At 48.9% G+C, this 21254-nt stretch overlaps 1 protein-coding gene across 2 annotated transcripts; it reads right to left on the bottom strand.

Annotated features, from left to right (window-relative positions):
- Positions 1 to 7132: 7132 nt before the first annotated feature.
- Cdc25b (cell division cycle 25B) lies at positions 7133 to 18708 on the bottom strand. Of its 2 annotated transcripts, XM_021153977.2 has the most exons (16): positions 18276 to 18708; positions 17419 to 17540; positions 16542 to 16593; positions 14494 to 14535; positions 14299 to 14335; positions 13964 to 14089; positions 13750 to 13872; positions 12987 to 13121; positions 12528 to 12608; positions 12265 to 12438; positions 11965 to 12057; positions 11452 to 11514; positions 11192 to 11290; positions 10870 to 11003; positions 8559 to 8670; positions 7133 to 8413 (listed from the first exon to the last, which is right to left on the bottom strand). In XM_021153977.2, exons 1-16 carry the CDS (start codon positions 18473 to 18475, stop codon positions 8273 to 8275), a joined length of 1734 nt encoding a protein of 577 aa, XP_021009636.1. In that variant the 5' UTR covers positions 18476 to 18708; the 3' UTR covers positions 7133 to 8272. The 2 variants fall into 2 exon arrangements, with proteins under 2 accessions (XP_021009636.1, XP_021009645.1); XM_021153986.1 differs by lacking the exon at positions 13750 to 13872 and having other exon boundaries at positions 13919 to 14089.
- Between the last annotated feature and the right edge of the window lie 2546 nt (positions 18709 to 21254).

The following is a 21254-nucleotide window of genomic DNA, read 5'->3' as shown; positions in this document are numbered from 1 at the left end:
AATGTTTTTAGGCCCACACTTTCCACCCCTTATCTTGTCTTCATCTCCACACTGTTCTTAGGTAGCCATAGCCAGAGGGACTCTGAGTGGCACTTGCTGTAGGCAGACCTTGCTGTGTGCATCTTGTACATCTACTCACTGGAACCCATCCTTAGTCTTTTGAAGGGGCTTTAATTTATTCTGTGTATGGGTATTTTGCTTGCATATATGCCTGTGCACCACTTGTGTGCTTGGAGCCCACAGAGGCCAGAAGAGGGTATCAGATCCCCTGGAACTGGACATACAGAAGACTGTGAACTATCATGTGGGTGCTGGAAATCAATCTCAGATGCTTTGGTAGAACAGCCCGTGCTTTTAACCACTGAGCCATCTCTCCAACCCCAGGGACTTCCTTAGCCCCATTTTTCAGATAAGGAAATAGAAGCCCAAGAAGATGACTGAATTATCCTGGTGTGGGTGTCCGTGGACATATGTGCCAGTAGACTTGAGCTTGTCTCTTTACACTCCTTGGGTTTCTCCTTCCCCGTTCCCTAATAGCTACCCCCTAAGACAGTTTAGCTCGCTTCCCTTGGATCTGTGGAAGGCCTAACCCTTCACCTACCCTACCACTTTCCAGCCAGCCAGCCATAGGAACTGTCTTCTTGCCTAGAATTGGATCTTTTCCTTCACCAGCACTCCCAATCTTGCCTCAGGAGCCTCCCTCAAGCCTTCCCTTCAGGGAAGTGGTCCTGGCCCAGGCCCAGGAGGACAAAGATGTCTGTGATTTGTCCTTTCAAACAGCCTTGCTTCCTGTAGGGCGGCAAGCCAGGAGGCTGCACGAGGCAGTCTAAGTTCAGCCACGTGAGCTCCATTTCCCTCTCATCACCCCAGACCTGCTGACTCCAAGCCTGGCAGCTGCAGCCACCCCCGTACCCTACCCCTGGGTGTGCACGGCAGTGTGGGCTGAGGGTGGAGCTCCTTGGCATCCACACAACTTCTCTGGAGAGGGTAGGCATGCTTCTCCCTCCAGACAGGTACTGTAACTACCTATCTGTCCTTTTTGACTGCAGACTCTCATACAATAGCAGCCTCCCTTGCCCCCACAGCAGCAACGGCTCCACTATGACTCAGTTGTCATCTGATTGTTTCCAGATTTCATGTGCCTGTGGACTTCCTTGTCCAAACCTCTTTCGGGACCAGCAGGTTTTATGTTTGATTTTTGGTTGGTTGGTTGGTTTTTTCGGGAGGAGTTGGATTTTTTTTATTTTTTATTTTTTTTTAGATTTGTTCTCTTTTTTAAAGTCAGGGTCTGTTTTGCTCTGGATTGCCTGAAATTCATTCTTGTAGGACAGACTGCCTTAAACTTGCAGCTCTCCTCTGGTCTCTGTTTGCCAAGTACTGGGATTAGAGGAGTGCCACCAGACACCGTTTACCAACAGTTTCATTGCCTGTGAAAAGTGGGGTGTCCATGTCTTCAATTCCAGGGGTGATGAACTCTAAGAAATGCTTTTTAGAGGCATGAGGGCTAGTGTTATCAGAAGAGTTCGGCCTAGAGTTAACAAAACAGCTAATCCAAAGAGTCTCAGGTGCCCAAAGGACCTCATTTGGGGAAAAGTGCACCTTAGATTAACATTACCTCACCTTCCAGCATCGAAGACTCAGAAACTAGGCTCGGTCTGTGTTGCTTAACCCCCTGCCTAGGCTTGACTGTGGTCTGTAGGCTCAGAACTGACAGCTACATGCACTTTTTGCTATATAGGAGTAACAATTAATTCAGACAAAAATTATAATTTGTCCAACCCTTTTTGGTGTGTATGTGTGTGTATGTGTGTGTGTGTGTGTATGTTCATTCCTAGGCATGTGTTCAGAGGTGCAGACCAGAGGTGGATATCCAATGCCTTCCTTTATGGCTTTTTGCCCCACTTTTGGAAACCTGTCTCTCACTAGACCAGGAGTACCTTGATTTGAATTTGGCTGCCTCTAGTGATTGACCTCAATTATTAGCTTAATGAAATTCAGAATAACTTAAAGACAGGCTTCTGGGCATGCCTTTAGGGGGTTATCTTGATTAGCTTAATTGAGGTGGGAAGACTTAGCCACTGTGAGTGGTACTATTCCCTAGGCTTGGGTCCTGGGCTACATAAAAAACGGGGAAAACAAGCTAAGTTCTAGCATCTGTTGTTCTTTTTCTTGACTTCAGATGCCAACATCCTAGCACTGGGGAAGTGGAGACAGGAGACCACAAGATCCCCAGAGCTTGCTGGCCAACCAGTTTAGCCAAGTCAGAAAGCTCAATGAGAGCCCCTGTCTCAAAGAATGAAGTAGGGATTGTGGAAGACTCGCCTGACTCCACACTGACATTGACCTTACAAATACACACACAAATCTTACATGGGTGGAGTGGCGCATATTTCCAGATATCCAGGAAGCTGAGACTGAATGAGCACTTAAACTTAGTGGTTTATGAGGGCAGCATGGTGAGGTCTTACCTTTTTAAAGACAAGTTTCATACCATAGCCCAGGGACTGGCCTTAAAATCATAGCAATTTTGCCTCAACCCCCTAACCCAAACCCACAGGAATTAGGGTCTTGAATGGGACTGAGGTGTCAAGTGGGAAGACCACGGATGAGAAGTAAAGAAGACAGAAGCTAGGACCAGGAGGTCTTGCATAAGCTGATGACTTGTGCCAAGCAAGTTTATTAAGACGTACCTCTTAGCAACTATTTGCAGAGGTGGTAGTGGCAGTGGTGGCTGGGATGGCCAAAGTCAGCAAAGAGCTAAGTTAGACCATGTTGGCAAAGAGAACAAGGGATACCTCAGACCCAGCTGCCTTATGACTGATAACAGCAGCCCAGGAAGAAGAGTCAGGTCCCCAGAAATTGCAACCTTGATTCCTGAAGAGGCACTGGCTTCAGTCCTAGACCAGCCTTGCTAAGTCCTCTCCAGACAAGGACATAGAACTCAAGCTTCCTTTGTCCTTTCATTGGGGCCTCTGAGAAAATCTTCAGTTAGTCTGGCCTTTCACAGCCTCTAAAATGTTGGGGTTACAGCTGAGCCCCTAGGGTCAGCCAAGACCTCCATCTTAACCAAACATAAAAAGAAGATGCACTGAACCTTGTGGCAAAATCCTATAATCCCAGCTGCTTGGAAGGATAAAACAAAGTCACCCTCAACTACATAGTGAGTTCAAGGCCAGCCTGAGCTTCAGGATGCTCTGTCACAACAGCAAAACCATGAAAGCAAAGAACTGAAAAGAAAAGAGAACAGAGTTGTCACACCTGGTAGGCAGCACTTGCCGAGTTGTGAAGTCCATACAAAACTCTGCAAAACTATAAATAAAGCAGAAGAACAGAATTGAATGATATATATCAATTTTTTAGACTCAGCACTAAAAAACCACCTACTTTATTAATGAGACAACACAATGTCAAAATCATTAGGCCAAACGAAAAAACTATAAACCAAAGAGGACCAACTATAGAATCTATAGGACGTTCATGAGAGACTAAACCAAAGTGCTAAAATAGATATCGGAATAATGATTACCTATGGAATTGGGGTGGCCTAGACCAAGACCAAGATCTGAGAGCCCTAGATATTCTTTACTTAAAAAGACACATAGCCTGCTGGAGGGGGCATATGCCATTAGTCCCAGCAGGACTCAGGAAGTAGAGGCAGGCAGATCTCTGAGTTCAAGGACAGCTTAGTCTTCCAAGTGAGTTCCTGGACAGCCAGGACTACACAGAGGAAAAAAAAAAAAACAACAACAACAAAAAAGAAGACACATGCTAGGGATATAGTTGAATGGTAGAAAGCTGGCTTTGCTGGGTTCAAACCCAGATCTATAAAACCACACTACCATCTTTTTAAAAACACTGTCATTGACCCAGGTCTGGTGGTGCACACCTTTAACCCCGATACTCAGGAGGCAGAGGCAGGTGGATCTCTGTGAGCTGGAGGCCAGTCTGACCTACATAATGAGCACCAGGCCAGTCAGAATTGCACAGTGAGATCCTATCTTTAAATAAAAGTCATTGATAGAGTCATTGAGTAAGAAGTCCATGCAGGAGATGAAGGTTCTCCCTGTTCCTTCCTCAGCCAGGCCACCACAGAGAGCTCCTGTGCTTCTGCCCTACTTGGAAGAGTTGGCAGCACAGTGATGGCTGCTCCCAGGCATCAAGCTGGAGCGCCAGACTGCTCTGATCTCGGCAAAACCACCATGGCTGGCTGGCATCCCAGGAGTTTAAATGCCTCACCTCCTGCCCCATGTTTTCACTTTAAGAGGAACACAGCAGCTTCCCCGAAGAGATGAAGGCAAGCACCTCTGCTTCCCAAGGCAGGGTGCATCCTGGGGTACAGTTTCCTAAGGCAGAGCATATCCTGGGGTATAGCTTCCCAAGGCAGGGTGCATCCTGGAGAAGGCAGAAACCAAGAGGCAAACCCATGATTGCTTAGGATCTCTGCCTTCCTGGCATGGATGACAATGATAAGACTTGTCTCGGAGAGGACTTCAATTTCCAGTCTTTACCAATGCCCTCTGCATTCCCTCTACCTCTCAGTCCTTGGATAAAATGTGCATGCAGGCTGAGAAGACAGAATGTCTAAAGGTGTCTGTGGCATACAAAGTACCCCATGACTACTGTTATGACTATGGCTTAAGTGGGGACCCATAGATCAGGTGCTATGTAACAGTTTCCATCTTGCTCAGAAACTCCTTAAGCAGGAAATAAACATCTCAAAATAGCTTCAGGAAGTCCCTGAAACTGAGCAGATTCAGTAGACCCCTCCCAGGCAGTTTCAAAATGAGCCAGGGGTGGGAGTAGGAGATGGTTACACACACAGTTGATCCCAGTTGATCTCTCTGAGTTCAAGGCCAGCCTGATCTTCAAAGCTAAGGCCAGGACAGCCAAGGCCACACAAAGAAACCCTGTCTGGGAAAAAAAAATGAAAGAAAGAAATAAAAGCTGAGATGCCCTTTTAGAAAAAGTGATACTGAGCTGAAAAGAAAAGAATAGAAAAGAAAAGAAAAGAAAAGAAAGAGAAAAAGAAAAAGAAAAAGAAAAAGAAAAAGAAAAAGAAAAAGAAAAAGAAAAAGAAAAAGAAAAAGATTCTGAGAGGATAAAAGCTTCAAAGAAGATTAAGAGCTGCCTGGAAGAAATTTATACCAACAGAGGCATCTGGAAAGGACGTGCTCCAACCTGTTGAGCTGCCTACCAGCAGTGCAGTGAGCTCCAGGTTTCCTACATTTTGTGAACTGTTACCCATGCTGGCCAGGCCTCGGTGATGCCATTGTCTTTGAGTCATTTCTGCTCCTATAAAATTCACTGGATCACCAAGGTGGACCCATGCATGGGTTTGCTGTCTCAGGTGAGTAGACTGGCCAGTTTTATGTCACCTTGACACAAGCTAGAGTCATCTGAAAGGAAGGAGCCTCAACTGAGAAAATGTCTAAGATCCAGAGGTAGGGCCTAGCCCATTGTGGGTGGTACTATCTTTGGGTTGGTGGTCCTGGGTTCTACAAGAAAGCAGGCTGAGCAAGCCATGGAAGCAAGCCAGTAAGCAGCGCACTCCATAGCTTTTGTGTCAGCTCCTGCCTCCAGGCTCCCGCCCTGGTTGAGTTCCTGTCCTGACTTCCTTTGATGATGAACAGAGCTGTGGAAGTGTAAGCCAAATAAACCCTCTTGCTCCCCAAGGTGCTTTGGCCGTGGTGTTTTGTTGCAGCAATAGAAACTGTAAGTAGGACAAGTGTATTTCCTCTCCCCACGAAAAGCTTTGTCACACAACACAGGGACATCACCAGGTTGCATGAGGCCTGGGCTTCATAGGCTTCATTCTGTCCAGGGACAATATAGACAGATGACAGCAGAAGCAGGGCAGCCTGGCCCTAGCTGCCACCCTGATGCTCCCAAAGGTGTGGGGTGACGGACATGTCCTGGGTAGGATGGAATGTCTCTACTTCTGTCTGCTGTGTTCTCAGGGCAGGTAAGTGCGTGCCTTCTCAGAGCCTCCAGTTGCTTTTCTGTGACATCAGACTGAGTTCAGAGTGGGTTAGAGTTTCCCATTCTTCATCTATCTTCTTGTATAGGTATGCAGAATGTGCCTTTTTCTGAGGTGAGTTTCTTATCTAGGTAGATGCTGTTTAGTGGGGAATCTCTCATGATCCTCCCTTCATCCACAAAACCCAGGGCCTAGACCATTAAAGCCACATCCCAGCATAGCCCATTTTCTGTGCTGTTCAGGGTGCTCTAGACCAAGGATAACTGTAAAATTGGGCAGACAATCATTTTTCTATCTACTACAGAATAAACCCCCTAGAAAATGAGACTTGTACCAGAGGTGTACATACTCTGGGTCACTACCTCCTACCCAGTGAGCCATACCCCAGCCTGAATGCACTGTTGCTCAAAAGAGCCTATAACCACAGAGCTCATATTTAGGGGTCATTTTTTACAGGTATTTAAAAAAAGGATTTCCAGCATAGGGCAGGCTGGCACACACCTTTATTTTAGCTCAGGAGGCAGAGGCAGACTGATCTCTAGGAATTTGAGGCCAGCCTGGTCCCCATCATAAGTTCTAGGCTAGCCAGGACGATATAATAAGACCCTCTTTTATTATTATTATTTTTTTTTTCTTGAGAGGCTTGGTTCATTTGGATTGGCTGTTTTCTGTTCTTCTGAGGAGACACAGCTCAGGGGGAAAGCCTAAATCTTAAGGACTCTGGCATAATCCTTGCAGTTTAGCCTGAGGACAATGGACACCACTGGCAATTCCTGGTGGTGTGGTGAGGTCGCTCTTACCACTAAGAGCAGGGAGAGATGGAGGAGGGGGGACAGGGAGGAGATCCAAAGCCCTAGCAGGAGAGTCATGTATGAGACTCACCATCTAGGGGTGGAGGTGCACGATTACAACCCAAGTATCAAGGAGGTCAAGACAGCAGACACAAGTCTGACATCAGCCTGAGCTACGTAGGGAGGGGACCCTTCCTCTATTTCAAAAAACCAGAGAGAACACAAAAAAAACTTCAGAAGAGAGCATGAAGTATAAGGCCCCTCCCCCAGAAGGTCTTCCCACCTCCACTGGGCTGCCTTTACCCCCATCCTACCCTCCAGTCTGCTATGGTCTTGTCAGTGGCTCCACATAACAAACAGATTATTCAACTTGCTCAGTGCTTTATTGAACCAAGGCCCCAACAGAGGACTCATTGGGGCCTTCCAGCATATGTAGATTCTGAACCCAGAGGTTGCTTCCCCCCCCCCCCATAACGATGCTTCTTTAACATTTCCAAACGCTAAGTGTAACGACTTTGTTCACACACACACATACGCTCCTGCCATAGGCCATCATGCTTACCAAAATACTTGGACCCGGTTTGTGTGCATACATGTATATAATAAGGCACTGTGCATCCATGACCATGCAACAAAGGGCCTAGACTCAAGTCACTAGTACAACACAGAAAAACCACACATACAAGAGGTCTTCTGGGCCAGATATGGAAAGGAGAACAGGGAAGGGCTTCTCAGAGAAAGATCAAACAGCGAAGCTCGGTGACTGCTCCATGGCCCAGCAGCAAGTGCTGAGCAGTGAGGCTCTGAGGTTCACAGTAGTGAGGATGGGGCTTCCAGAGGCTCCTGAGTCAGGCCTTCGCTCCAGCCCTGGGGGTCTTAAAGGAGAAGATCCCTTTCTGGTCTAACAAAAGCCAGGCCTAATGAGTAAGTGATATTTGAATCTCTAGCCCCAAGCTGTACAAGGAAGCCTCCCCAGCTGTCAGTGTGTCAGACAGACAAAAAAAAAAAAAAAAAATGAAAGCTACAGGTAAGACTACAACAGAAGAGAAAGCACTTATGCTTCCAATGGAGAGCATAAGTCTATGCAGAGGCCAGGAGAGGAGAGCAGACACAGCCCTGTGTAGCAGAGTAGCATCCTGCATCCAGGCCATGCAAGAAGCTACTGGGCCTAACGGGCTGAGGCTCTTCCCAAAAAGCAGGAAGACAAAGAGTCAACACAAACAAGGAAAAAAGACTGTAAAAGGACTCCCACTGAACACAACAGACTTCTCCTCAGCTGGCATCCACCCTCAGGTTCAGCTCTTTAAGCTGGGACCAGTACCAAGATACAGAAAATGAGTGGAGTGAGACAGGAAAGTTGAGGACAGGGGCAGAGATGTGACACCACACCATGCCCCCAACCCCCTATAGCACCTGAGGCCTCTATCAGGTAGGTGGCCTCATAGGCCCATGGGACCCACTGGCTCCCAAGCCTCACGAGGTAAGGATGGCAGCAGGCTCATCATCACTGGTCTTGCAGCCTGCTACAAAGTTCCCTCCTGCTCCGTTCCCCAGCCCAGCTACGCGTCTTGAGGCGGAAGTTCCTCAGCTCATCCCTGAAAGCCTCGTGGTTCATGGGTCGGTAGTCCTGGGGCTCACAAAAGTTCTAGAGGATGGGAAGATGAAGAGAGCCCATCAGTATGGGAGAAAGAGGAAGTTCTGGGGTGGGGGTTGGGGTGGGGCCTAAAGCCTAGTTGGACCCTGTCCTATAGTCCATGCCAGGAGAGCTGTGGCCATCCCACCCATAGTACCGGATGCTGTGGGAAGAACTCCTTGTAGCCGCCTTTGAGGATGTACATCTCCGGGTAGTACAGGCTGGGGTAGTCGTTAGCTGCACGGTCCCGTTCCCTGATGAAGCGGCACCTGGAGCAACATTGGAGGAGGTTCAGGGCAGGCTACATGTCAGGAAGAGATCCTGGGAAGAGGCCCTGTACACACTGCTTTAAGAGCCTCCCAAGTACACAGACTCCTCAGCACAGGAATGCACCTACTACAAGCCTGGCTACTAGGTAGAGGACACTCCGGTGAAGGCAGAGGTAAACCAGGAGTGGCCACTGTTTCTGGAAAGCTGTTTCATAACCTCTGTTACAGCACTCAATGACACGTCCCAGGAAAGAGGAAGCAAGAGAGTCAAGGTCCTTGACACAGTCAAGGTCCACTCAAGAGTCTGGTCTGGTGGTACAAGCCTGTAATCCTAGCTACATAGAATTCTGGGGCAGGCTGGGTGTGGTGGCGCACGCCTTTAATCCCAGCATTTGGGAGGCAGAGGCAGGCGAATTTCTGAGTTCGAGGCCAGCCTGGTCTACAGAGTGAGTTCCAGGACAGCCAGGGCTATACAGAGAAACCCTGTCTCGAAGGGGAAAAAAAAAAAAAAAAAAAAAAAGAATTCTGAGGCAGAGGGATTATAGGTTCAAGACCTGCCTAAACTATAAAAAGAGCTTAAGGCCAGCTTGGATTTTAGGAAATCCTGTCTCAAAATAAAAGGTAAGGGTGGGAGGTGGCTCAGTGGATAAGAGCACCTGCTGAGTAGACAAGAGGACCTAAGTTCAAATCCCCAGAACGACAAAAAGCCTGTAACCCCAGCATTGGGGGTAGCGGGTAAAACAAGGAGGATTGTTTAGAGTTAGGCTGACAGCCACAAGTTCAAGTTACATGAGAATCCCTATCCCTGTCTCAAGGGAATTAGGTGGAGAGTATACAGCAGAATGTGTAAGCCCTCCTCTGGCTACACACACACACACACACACACACACACACACACACACATTTTTAAGGGCTAAGGGCTGAAGAGAATTATCAGTAGTTAAGAATACTTGTGGCTTTTGCAAAGAATCTAGGGTCAGTTCCCAGTACCAATATGGTAGCTCACAATCATATACGACACCAGCTCTAGGAGATCCAATACACTCTTCTGATGTCTGTAGGCACCAAGCATGTATATGGGGTACACACATACATATAGGCAAAGTGTTTTCATATAGACTTTTTTTTCAAGACAGGGTTTCTCTGTGTAGCCCTGGTTGTCCTGGAACTTGCTCTGTAGACCAGGCTGGCCTTGAACACAGAAATCCGCCTCCCAAGTGCTGAGATTAAAGGTGTGCATCACTACCACCACTGCCTGGGTCAAAATAAACTTCTTTAAAAGTGGGGTAGGGAGCCGTGAGATGGGTCAGCAGGTAAAGGCACTTGCTGAATAGCCCTGGCAACCTGGGCTCAATCCCCGAAACTCCTGTAAACGTGGCAGAAGAGAATTGATTCTTTAAAGTCATCCTCTGGCTTCCACATGCATACCATAATAAACAAACAAACTAACAAATAAAATGTAGTGAGAGGGACTGGGGATAACCCTTACTGGTAGAGGGTTACCTAATATATGTGAAAGATCTAGTTCAGTCTAGTACAGCAACATAGGAAAAAAAAACCACACATACTCCGTCTCCTGGATCAGATGTGGTAAGGACTCAAGGGAGAACAGGAAGGGAGGAACATAAGGATGGAAAAGTGGTCCATTGCCCAGCAGGAACCAGATGAGAAAGCTGGAACCCCCGAGCAGAGGGGAGTGCAGGAGGGATGAGGGCCCTGTACAGGGAATGGGAAAGAGATTCTGGTCCACTGAGACAGATGCTAACAGCTGCCAGGCGGAGCTGGTGGCCACCCTGGACCAGGAGGCAGAGGAATAACCAGAACAAATCATGAATGCAGAGACAGAAGAAAAACTGCTGAAGGAGGGCAATGGACCCCAGTGGTCACCAGCACGGGAACAGGATACCAAGTGCTTGAGTGTCACCGAGAGTGTGGCTTAAACAGTGTCCTCAGATTTTAAGGATGCTACTAGACTGGGCACCAATTTTGTGGAGGTGCAGCCATGGCTAAAAGATGGTCTGATGATGTGAACAGAAAGAAGACCATTGTAAGATATGTTGTCTACAGCAGGAGAGTTAAGCTCAGCTCCAAACTATCATATGCAGCAAGATGCTCCAGCACTCAGTACCAGGCAAAGAAAGCCTAGGGTGGGCACCGGCTGACCACTGACCACAAGGGCAGGACAGAGCTAGGACTCACATTCGTGGTCCACGCTCAGACGAGAATTCACAGTGGAAAATGAGGATGATTCTCTTGTCCAGGCTACAAGGCATGATGGGACGCTGCAGCAGAAAGGTCTCAGCATCCCGTTCCAGGGGCAGGTTCACAGCATTCTGTCAGAGGATCTGGGGGTCAAGCCGTAGCCTGCACCATGCCCCTTCTTGTTCAGTTCCCAGGTAAGTAACCCCACCTCTTGCTGGGCAGAATCCTCCCCATGGGAAATTCACCATGGAAGGTTACTATTCATCTTCTTGGCAAGGAGTCTGAATGGAGGGTCTGGCCTTACCAGCATCTGTCTCACCTTGATATGCCCGCCTTCATACTCATAGGGGTATCTGCAGTCCACAATGACAAATTTCTCCACGATGTTGCTGAACTTGCCTGTCAACAGGGCCACCATCTGTAGGAGGCCATCGGAGTTGGTGCCAGCAGGTGAGGCTGGTAGCCAAGGTTTTCCCTCTCTCTTCTGATGGTCTGTACATGCCGCCCAACCCCAAGGGAAGACAAGAGCCAGAAAAGGTGGTCCCCAGTGCACCTGGAGAGTGGCTCAACCCTGCTTACAGTTTCTGGTGAGATGTACTTGAGGTCTTGGTGTTTGCCATCCACAGTCTGCAGGAGGAAGGCCTGAAGGGGAGCATGAGTCAGAATCAGGGAAAGGAAACGAGGCGAGGGGCAAAGGTCAGAAGGACAGAGGCAGCACCTGCTTTGACCTTCAGTTTCAGCTCTGAGTGGAACCTCTGGGGGCCCGTACCAGGGAAAGAACCTTCTGCAGGTGAAAAAGGAAGGAAAAGCCCTCGACTTTCTTGCTTCCTGCTCTTGGGTTTGAAAGCTAGGGGCTGAGGCAGGAGATTGCACACCGGAGATTTCATTTGGAAATGTTTTTCAAGGCTGAGATATGGCAGATGCCTGGACAGATTTGAGGTGGCATCAGAAGGGGAGCCAGAGGGAAGAGTCTGCATAAGAACAAGAATGGAAAGATACAAGAGGGAAGAGGGGATCTCTGGGACAGATAGCTCTTGCACTAGGGGTCCAGAGCAGATGAAACAGAAGTCTCCTGTGGTCCTAGAACGCTACCTTAGAGTAATCTCCGATCAGTCCACGGTGGTCACTATCCAGGATGTTCTCAATCTCATGACACAGCGACTTTGAGCGAAAGACACGGGCCTTCTGGAAAGCAAGGCAGATGGAGGGTCAGGGAAGAGACTGCCTCTCAGTGCTATTTGGTTGAGACCTTCTTTCTCTGCCACTTAAACTACCTCCTGCCCACTACCCACTGCAACACATCTAGCCAAGAGGGTACACCCAGAGCATCTTCAGCCCAAACACATCCCCAGGTGAGCAGTGACCGCCCAGCCCGTGGAGGAAGGAACTAACAGGTTCTTCAAGCTGCTGCTCTTCCAGGGGTGTCACACTTTTCCTGCGCTTGCTCTGGACAGGCACATCCCGGTCCTGGGGCCGCTCTAGCCTCTTGAGGATGGGTCGGATCACACTGCATGGCATGGATGGGGAGCGGAAGAGCCTCTGGCACTTGCTGAACATGATGAGATCCTGGCAAGAGTAATGTGGCAGGAGTCAGAGCGCCTGGTCCCTCCACCTCCACATCTCCTAAGCTCCAAGGGGACGCTACTGGGCCTCACCTGTTCCTCTTCCTTATCCAGCTTTTTGACCAGTGGGGCACTAATGAGGTTCTCCATGCCTGCGGGGACCTTCTCATCATCCTGAGGTCAAAGCAGTAAGGACAGAATCACAAATGCAAACATGGGTTAACCACGGAGAGTCTTCTCTAGCTTACTCTCCCAGAAACAATAGGCTGTCCCCAGTGCTGCTGACTATGGCAGCATCTTCCACCCCAAAGAGCTGCAGGAACACCCGCTGCTGCTGCTGCTGCTGCTGCTGGGGCTTGCCCTGAGCCAGGAGAAGTACCTTTGTCATGCCTAGCCTCCATTCCTCTGTAGCACCAGCCCAGCTGGTCTTCTGATTGGTCAATATTAGTTCTCTCAAATTCTTCTGGCATTGGGGTAAGATTGTAGTCTTGCTGATTGTCTGGGCTGTCCAAGTGGGGAACAAGTAGGGGCCGGTGGACCAAGGCTGTTTACCTTTAAATCACTCTCTAGGATGTCCACAAATCCGTCATCTTCTTCAGAAGCCCTTTCGACAGGAGTCAAGGAAGAGGAAGACTGTGCCACAGGGCTCAGCTCCTCTACTTCCATCTTCCACTCAGTGGTAAGACACTGTCCAAATGACAACAAGCACAGAATACTCAGGTGGGGACCTGTCACTCCTGGGTGGTTGATGAGGAAGAAGTCTAGACCACCTTTTTCTTCTCCTACTACCTCTTTAAATTTTTTTAGCTTTTATTTATTTATATTATATTTTAAAATTATTTTATATTATAAATATATGAACATATTTATATATAAATAAGTAATATATATTTATAGCTTATTTATTTTCGAGACAGGGTTTCTCTGTGTAGCCTTAGCTGTCCTAGAACTTACTCTGTAGGTCAGGCTGGCCTTGAACTCAAAAATTCCCTTGCTTCTGCCTCCAAAGTGAAGGGATTAAAGGTATACACCACCATACCCAGATTTTTTTATTTTAATTTTTAGCTTTATTTTATGTGTAGGGTATTTTGCCTGCACATATGTCTGTGCACCATTTCCAAACAGTGCCTACAGAAGCCAGAAGAGGGTGTTAGGTCCTCTGGGACTGGTATTATAGAGGGTTGTGAGGTGGGTTGGGTGCTGGGAATTGAACCAGGACCTCTGGAAGAACAACCAGTGCTTTTAACCACTGAGCCATCTCTCCAGCTACCACCTCTCCCCAGAGCTGTTTCTTGGCCTGATTTTCCTTATGTACCATCAAGTCAGGGGCTGAGCTGGGCCTCTGGGTAAAGGCCTGTCTGCGGCTGACCCATTCTGCCAAAGCTTGGGCAGAGCTGGAATGAGGGAGCTCCTGTGGCATCTTGAAGATATATCCATCCTGTGGGCAAGATTGGAGAGGAAATATCAGGATAAACCGTGTGTACCCTTCTCTCCCTGGAGCTCCTCCATCTTGGTCTCTGGAAGCGCACATTCTCTTTGTCCTCTCCAGGACTACTGGCGGCGGCTCGGTAGCCTGCTTCAGTTTTCCTCCAGCTGTCCAGCGCTCGGGAGTTGGTGATGCTCTGTAGCACCGGGCTGTGTTCCAGCAGCCTCACCTAGGGAACCAGACAGGGCAGTAATTACTAAAGGCTGCATTCTGGGTATCACAGAATGCTCCAACTCTGCAGCCCGCCAGATGAAACCCCACCTCCCCCAACTGGTCCAGGAATGCCTGGCTACTTCAAACACCTCTCACAGGTACCCCCATGATGTCCATGCCAACCAGGATGCCTAAGCTCCCTGTCAGGCCTTGGAAGACACTCACTGGTAAGGATCGGAAGCGTTTTATGGTAAACTGCTCACTGCAAACAAACAAACAAACAAACAAGGGCTCAGAGCTATGGAACCAGGGTGGGGCTTGGGGGACAGTGACTTAAAGCAGGCAGGATTTCCTCACACTCAGGGCATCTGCATCGCATGAGACAGCAGGAGGTGGTTAGGGAAGGATGGAAAGACTCACTTTTGAATGACCTGACTGGCTGCCTGAATGGCCTGTTCAAACCTAGGAGAGAGCAGAAATGACCCATTTCACCTGTAGCCCAACATCTACCCCAAGCCTCAGGCCCAAGCCAGGCCCATCCCCAAAGGGACCACAATAAGGACAAGGACAAGGGCTAATGGTTAGGCTAGGGGAGGGGAGAGTGGAAAAGGGGGCACTGTTGGTGGGACCAGGGACCAAGGATGAAGGGTTTGAGGCAGCCTGGGATTGTAAGGACTGCCTTGAATGAAAAGCAGGCCCAGAGAAAGGCAGGGATGGAGACAGCTGGGGCAGGTCACAGGGTCATTAAGACATCACCAAGGCAACAGTCTCGCCTGCCTGCACACACTAGCACAGGCTTTCCACCTGTATGCAAATTACCTTAGTGGGGCCATATGGCCACCATGAAAGGCACCGATCCATCCCATGACAACAGGATAAAGGTACCCTGTAATATAGGTGACCCTGGGGGTGGATGCCAGCAATGTTGGGTTTCCCTTTTTGCTAGGAAAAACTGGCCTGGCTCCCTCCAGGGCAGGAGCTGCTTCGGTGTCTTTCTGGATCAGCCCAGCAGACCCTTTAGCGAGGACTTGAGGACTTGTATACAGGGTTACATTCTCCCCCCCCCCCCCCCCCCCCGTCCTGTGGAATTTCCTAAGACCCAAACTCTGTTCCACCCCTTCCTTCTGTCTTACAAGAGGCCAGCCGGCAAGGAATTCCGACAGATGTTCCATTTGAGGCTGAAGCAACAGCTTCTACATACAGGCCCTGCCTTCCAATGTGGCTGGAGCACCTGTCGTGTGGAGCTTACACACACACACACCACACACACACACACACAGAGAGAGAGAGAGAGAGAGAGAGAGCAGCTTCTTTCTGAGAAGCTGTAAATAGTGCAAAGTAAGTGCAGGCTAGAGAGGCACTTAGTCCCCAAGTGGCCCTCAGAGAGGCCTGTGTACAATTTGTAGCAGAGCCTTAGGGGTGAGGGATCTATCTGTGTTGTCACCAAAAAAAAAAAAAACCAACCTACACTCCTCCCATCCCCACCCAATTCTCAGCTTCCTGTTTGTGAATAAACCCCGAGACCAGCCCAGTCTGATCAAAGACATCAGAAGGAAACAGTAACGGCCACCCTAAGCTAGAAGCTCTGGCTGGCAGTGCCCAGCTGTCCCTCCTAATGACTGACAGCTACTCCAGCAGCTGGATGGGAACAGGTGTGCTCTAGAGGGCTCTACTGTGCCATAGCCAAGGAAGAGGTGTCTGCTCAGAGCCAAGACCAGCTTTCTCTCTCCATTCCCTATGGCAAAGAGCCTGGTCAAAAGCATCAAGTGTTAAAGACTGGGAGCTGCTGCTGAGGCAAGCCAGTCTGGCAAGTCTGCAACACGATTTTTGTTTGGCCTAGGTCTTGAGATCTGATCTTACCATATTGGCCTTGAGCTGCCTATCTTTCTTTCTGAGGTTCCTGAGTGCTGGGATTACAGATATGGGCCACCACACCCAGCAGGACCATATTTTTAAATTGGAAAAAAACTTCACATGTACAAAGAATGTGTACAGGGGAAAAAGAAAAATGGGAGCACAAGGAACATCGTTTTTCCAAGTGACAGTGATAGCTAATACAATATCTGGCCCTTCTCTAAATAGGGAGCCAGTTCTCAAGGCTTAGGAAGAAACCAATCCCTCACAATAAGGAGCCTCAGGAGCCTGCTGATTATTTGGTTTCCCTGTAAGAAAGCATGATACTGGGGGCTGGAGAGTGACTGAGTGGCTCAGTGACTGAGAACATTTGTTATTCTTGCAGAGACCTGAGTTCAGTACCCAGCACCCACATATGGCAACTCACAACAACCTGGAATCCAGCCCCAAGGGTTCCAACGCCCTCTCTGGCCTCTCTAGGACCACACGCTTACGTACACATATCCCCAAGTAGAGAAACATATAACACAGAGTTAAAAGTCAAAAAAGAAAGATCAGTCCTCAAGGGCAGGTACCAAGTTCTCAGTGGTGGGACCCCTCCCTTCCCTACTCACGTGCGCTCTGCCATCTGCGGGTCCACAGGGCTGGGAGAGTCCATGCACAGACCTGGTGGGACAGAGAACCTTGGCTTGCAAGTAGCAGCCCTCTCTGCTTACTTTTCCCCCAAGATAGAGAAACCTCTTTCTACTTAAGATCAAGACATACCTTAATGAAACAAAACCTACTTATGAGCCCTAAGCATGGGACATTGCCCCCCAAAGAACACAGGGCTACAGTCTCTATTTACTATGGAAAAGGCATCTACGGTTTTTGTTTTGCTTTTGTTTTTGTTTTTTTTTTAAGATTTATTTATTATTATATGTAAGAACACTGTAGCTGTCTTCAGACACACCAGAAGAGAGCATCAGATCTCATTACGGATGGTTGTGAGCCATCATGTGGTTGCTGGGATTTGAACTCAGGACCTTCAGAAGAGCAGTCAGTGCTCTTAGCCGCTGAGCCATCTTGCCAGCCCTGTTTTTATTTTTTTAAGTACAAGGCTTCCTAAGCATTTGATAATGGTTTTCTAAGGAGAAAAGCTACAGCTTAAGAGAACGTTTCACAAGGACCGACTTTTGGTACTGAGCACCTTCTGGGTGGAGCTGTAGTTTAGTGGCTTCACAGCTAGGTTTCAAATAGGTTAAGATACCATCTCCTATCAAGAGCCATCCTTCCTCAGGCTCCCGGTTTAGATTGGGTGTGGTAAGACCCACAAGAGGTTTGTTTTCTTCATCGTTTTGAAGGCAAGGTGGGAAGACTCTGGGCCCATCAGGCTGTGGAAAGAACGGTGATCTGATGGGCAGAGAATTTAGAAGCTCCAGGAAGTTCGCTGATCTCTTCTGGTGGTGGTGGTGGTGTGTGGGACCCCCTACTAGGGGCCCTGGACCTTACCTGCATCCGAAGATTCTGAGGACTCAGATGACAGGGAGCACTCAGAGGTGCGCCTGGACAGGGATAGGTCTGCCAGCCTGTTCTGGAACGACAGGCTTCCTACTTGAGCTTTTGGGGGCTCACTAGGAAAGGAGAAGAAGCACAGAGGAGGAGAAAAAGAAATGGATGTTGGATTTGGAAGCTGGTGGGTCCGTGCTCCCATGTATTCCCTAACTATGAAAGGCCCATTATCACGGAGAGGAGATCCTAGGACTAGCCTGTATCTTAGTTCAAAGATTTTTCATTCCACTGAGGCCAAAGAGGGTCTTCTCTGGTTTGACTGGTTCAGGAAAGACCCTCCTAAGGGTCTGGAAGAGCCAGGAGGATAGGCAGGAGACAGCCCAGAAGCTCTGTAGACCCTTCTCCTGCTTGTCACATCCTCACCTATCCAGCGTTTTCCTGGAGGCAACAGCTAAGCAAGACCTGGCTTTCTAGTGCAGCTGGACCACCCACCTGGGACCCCACAGGCACGGTTAAGGAGGTGGCCAGTCTTTTGTCAGTTTAAGCCTTAGGGGAGTTTGGCAGATACTGGGTGCTTTCAAAGAGCAGGGCACAACCTTTTAAGACTCACTTCTATGCCAACCTCCTGGTCCTCTGCCTAAGGATAGTGTGCAGGAGGCACAATGAAGGAGCAGTGAGGTAAATGATCCTTAGACGGTCATATCGAGGGTGTAAGTCGCATAGAGCACACTCGTCCCATGTCACTGAAACAAGGCTAAAGGGGTTGGAGTTCTGCACTTCTAGGCTCTGGTGCCTAATCTCTCCTGATCCGGGCCTCCCATTCCACCACCACACCCAGCTCCCTTGGGGCATCCTACCTGCCGAGCCCAGCGAGGTTGTGCATGGTCTGTGTAAGAGTGGTAACCGGAGAGGAGGAAGCTGTAGGCTCCGGAGACCCCAGGAAGCCATCAGACTCAAACTCAAAGCCCAAGAGGTGGCGCGGCCGCTGAATGCCACCCAGCACGCGGGCAGGACTGAGAGTTGAGCCCGGCGCAGACTTCTGCGGGGGTACCTCCATCGTGGCGGGGCAGGCAAAGGCTAGCTAGAGGGCCACAGTACAGCGGTCAGCAGACGCCGACCCAGCTGGCTTGGCTCCGAGAGTGAGCCTGGGGTGAGGGGAAGGAGGGAGGGAAGGGAGGGAGGAAGAGCAATGGGCCTGGGAGTGAGGAGAGGGATGTGGGGAGGAAGGGAGGGGAGGACGCCGAGCTGGGCAGCTGCCACCTCCACCTCCTTATATATTCGAAAAATAACAGCGGCAGCGCCGCCAGACGCCACCAATGGGGGCGCCGGTTCCGGGAGGGCGGGACCAAGGGCGGGGCTGAGGCTGAGGCTGGACCAGCTACTTCTGCCCGCCTGGCTTCTTAGGGTGACTCCGGGAGTTGGGTTAACCCCCTGCTCCACACGTACCGCCCCGCCCCCGCCCGCTCCCATTGACACGAGAATCCTGGGCCTCCAGGATATTGCCTCCTGGGACAGGGTTTGGAGGTGGGAGCAGCCCTCTACCCTCAGAGGGAGTAGCCACCCCCTAGGGTGGCCTCGTAAGGAGCCCTCGCGTTTACCATCATGCACGTTCACCAGTAAGGGACGGTGCGACGCTCTGCTTGAGCCCAGGACGTTTGCCAAGTATGCTGTGAGCACTGCGTTCCCTGTCCAGTTCACAGAACCCAGCGTTGAAAAGTTCCTTAACTCGTTTAAGGTTACAGGTTCGGTTGAGTGGCAGAGACATAGAAGCTCCCGCAGGGACTCCTCTGATGGTGCAGCCTCCTGTCATCGTCCCTGGGCCTCACAGAGCAGCTGCAGTCATTCGCTGGCAGCCCTTTGCGAGGCACAGAGGAACTGCTGGGTTCTGGGGCGCCAGAGTTTAGATGTGACCCCACTGAGCCTATTCTCCTGAGAATTAGACGCTTAGATTTAGGCAATGATTTCTGCAATACACAGTTGGGACATGCCACCAGAGAACCCAATTAGGGAAAAAAAGATCTCACACCCACTTGGCTAATTTGGGGTTAATAGCACCATATTTAGTGTTTCTTTGAAGGTGAAAGAGGCTGAATTTGCTATTAGTTTACAATGAGCGTTTTCTAATGACCTAATCACCTTGCAGCTGAGTCTGTTTTCCTGGAATGAGCTGGGAAGGACCTAGTGAGCAGTTGAGAACTTTTTCAAATTCTGCAGTGAAGGTGTGGCTTCTGGGATGGGATTGTGGGGTGCCGTACAGGATGTAGGAGCTGAGAGCAGCCTTCACTGTTTTAATCACCACCCTAGGTTCACCAGGTAGGGATGGCAAAAGGGTAATGAAGGGTAGGGATGGGGTCTAAGAGGTTCAGCTGTGTGTGAAGGAGGACGACACTAGCCACACCTGAGTGCAGTGACCAAAGTAGGAGACACAACCGGTCTTTTCTTTCAACATTTTGCCCAGTTCCTGTGCTATGTTAGGAACTTATATACTGCTACTGGGGACCCATTTCTTATTCCTGTCATAGGACAAGCTCCAGACCTACAGCCCTTAGTGCCAGCACAGGGAGAGAAATGTGACCCCACAAGACCTTCCGTTCCAAAGATCTGGAATAAAATCGCTCTGAGGATTGTATTTTCAAAACCAACATAGCTGTCTTCCCCTCAACCTGCATCCCAGTACACACACCCTTCTGGGTGAGGAGGAGACATGCTGTGTTGCTTTTTGAAGGTAATAACAACAAAATAATAACAACAAAAACTAATCCCTAGAGATCAGTTAAAAGATTTGCTCTTTTTGAGATTAGGGAGAGGAGTGTTATATTATGCAGGCCCAGCTGGCTTCTGGCTCTGTATATAGAGTAAGCTGGCTTCAAACTTATGGTGATCGGGCTGTTTTGATTCCTGAGTGTTGGGATTACGGGTATGAAGCGCCACTACTGGCATGTTGAAATCTTACTCTGCAACCTGCAGAGTTTTATGTGTATGGGTGCTTTGCCTGTCTGTACACCATTTGCCTGCTTGGTGCCTGTGCAGGACAGAAGAGGCCATCAGATCCCCTGAACAGAAGGTCGTGAGCTGCCCTGAATGTGCTGGGAGTCAAACCTGGGTCCTCTAAGAGAGCAGGTAGTATCATTAACCTCAGAGCCATCTCTCCAGGGCCTTTTTAGAAACTTTGTTTCCTCTACTGGTTCCCTAACACACATCTTTTTTTTTTTTTTTTTTCTTAGCTGTGATGGCATGTTAAGTTTTTGAGCTACCAAAAACTCTGACAAAGGATGACATCATATGACATGAAAGGCAGCCAGCCCCGCCACTAAGTCTTCAGGAACAGTATTGTGAGAAATTTCTTGTATCATCTCCTGAAGACGATTCATATTTAGCCAAAGGAAACATGGTGGCAGACATGGTGGATGATGGCCACAAACAGAATTAAAAATTTCCTAGTAGCCACATTCAAAAGGCACAAGGGAAGCTGGCCTCCTGTACTCTGTAACCTCCCGGAGGCGGAGGAGAGGAGTAAGGATCATTGACAGTTCAAGGCCAGCCTAGGCTGTAGAGTAAGATCCTGTCTCAAACAAGCAACCCCCAACTACTACCAACAAAAAATAAAAAAGGCCTGAGGTGTGTCTCAGTGGTAGACTGTTTGCCTAGCATGCGCAAAGGCCTGGTTCCTGACATCTGTTCATAACACAGCAAAAATATGCATAAATATGGTAAAGATAGTAAGTTTTACTTTTATATTTTAATTTGAGTATTATATTTAATCTACTATGTTAAAAATATTATTGTGCTGGTTAGGTGTTTTGTTTTGTTTTTTTTTTTTTTTTTTTTTTTTTTTT

Source organism: Mus caroli, chromosome 2 (assembly GCF_900094665.2).
Source record: "Mus caroli chromosome 2, CAROLI_EIJ_v1.1, whole genome shotgun sequence".
NCBI lineage: Eukaryota > Metazoa > Chordata > Mammalia > Rodentia > Muridae > Mus > Mus caroli.
Note: the sequence above shows the minus strand (reverse complement) of the source record. Positions and strands in the feature narration are given on the sequence as shown.

Coding starts and splice junctions, on each gene's coding strand:
- Cdc25b (XM_021153977.2), bottom strand. CDS start 18,475: ATGGAGGTACCCCCGCAGAAGTCTGCGCCGGGCTCAACTCTCAGTCCT. Junction 12,439..12,527: donor TGGATAAGGAAGAGGAACAG/GTGAGGCCCAGT, acceptor TACTCTTGCCAG/GATCTCATCATGTTCAGCAA. Junction 11,291..11,451: donor AGTACATCTCACCAGAAACT/GTAAGCAGGGTT, acceptor GGCCTCCTACAG/ATGGTGGCCCTGTTGACAGG.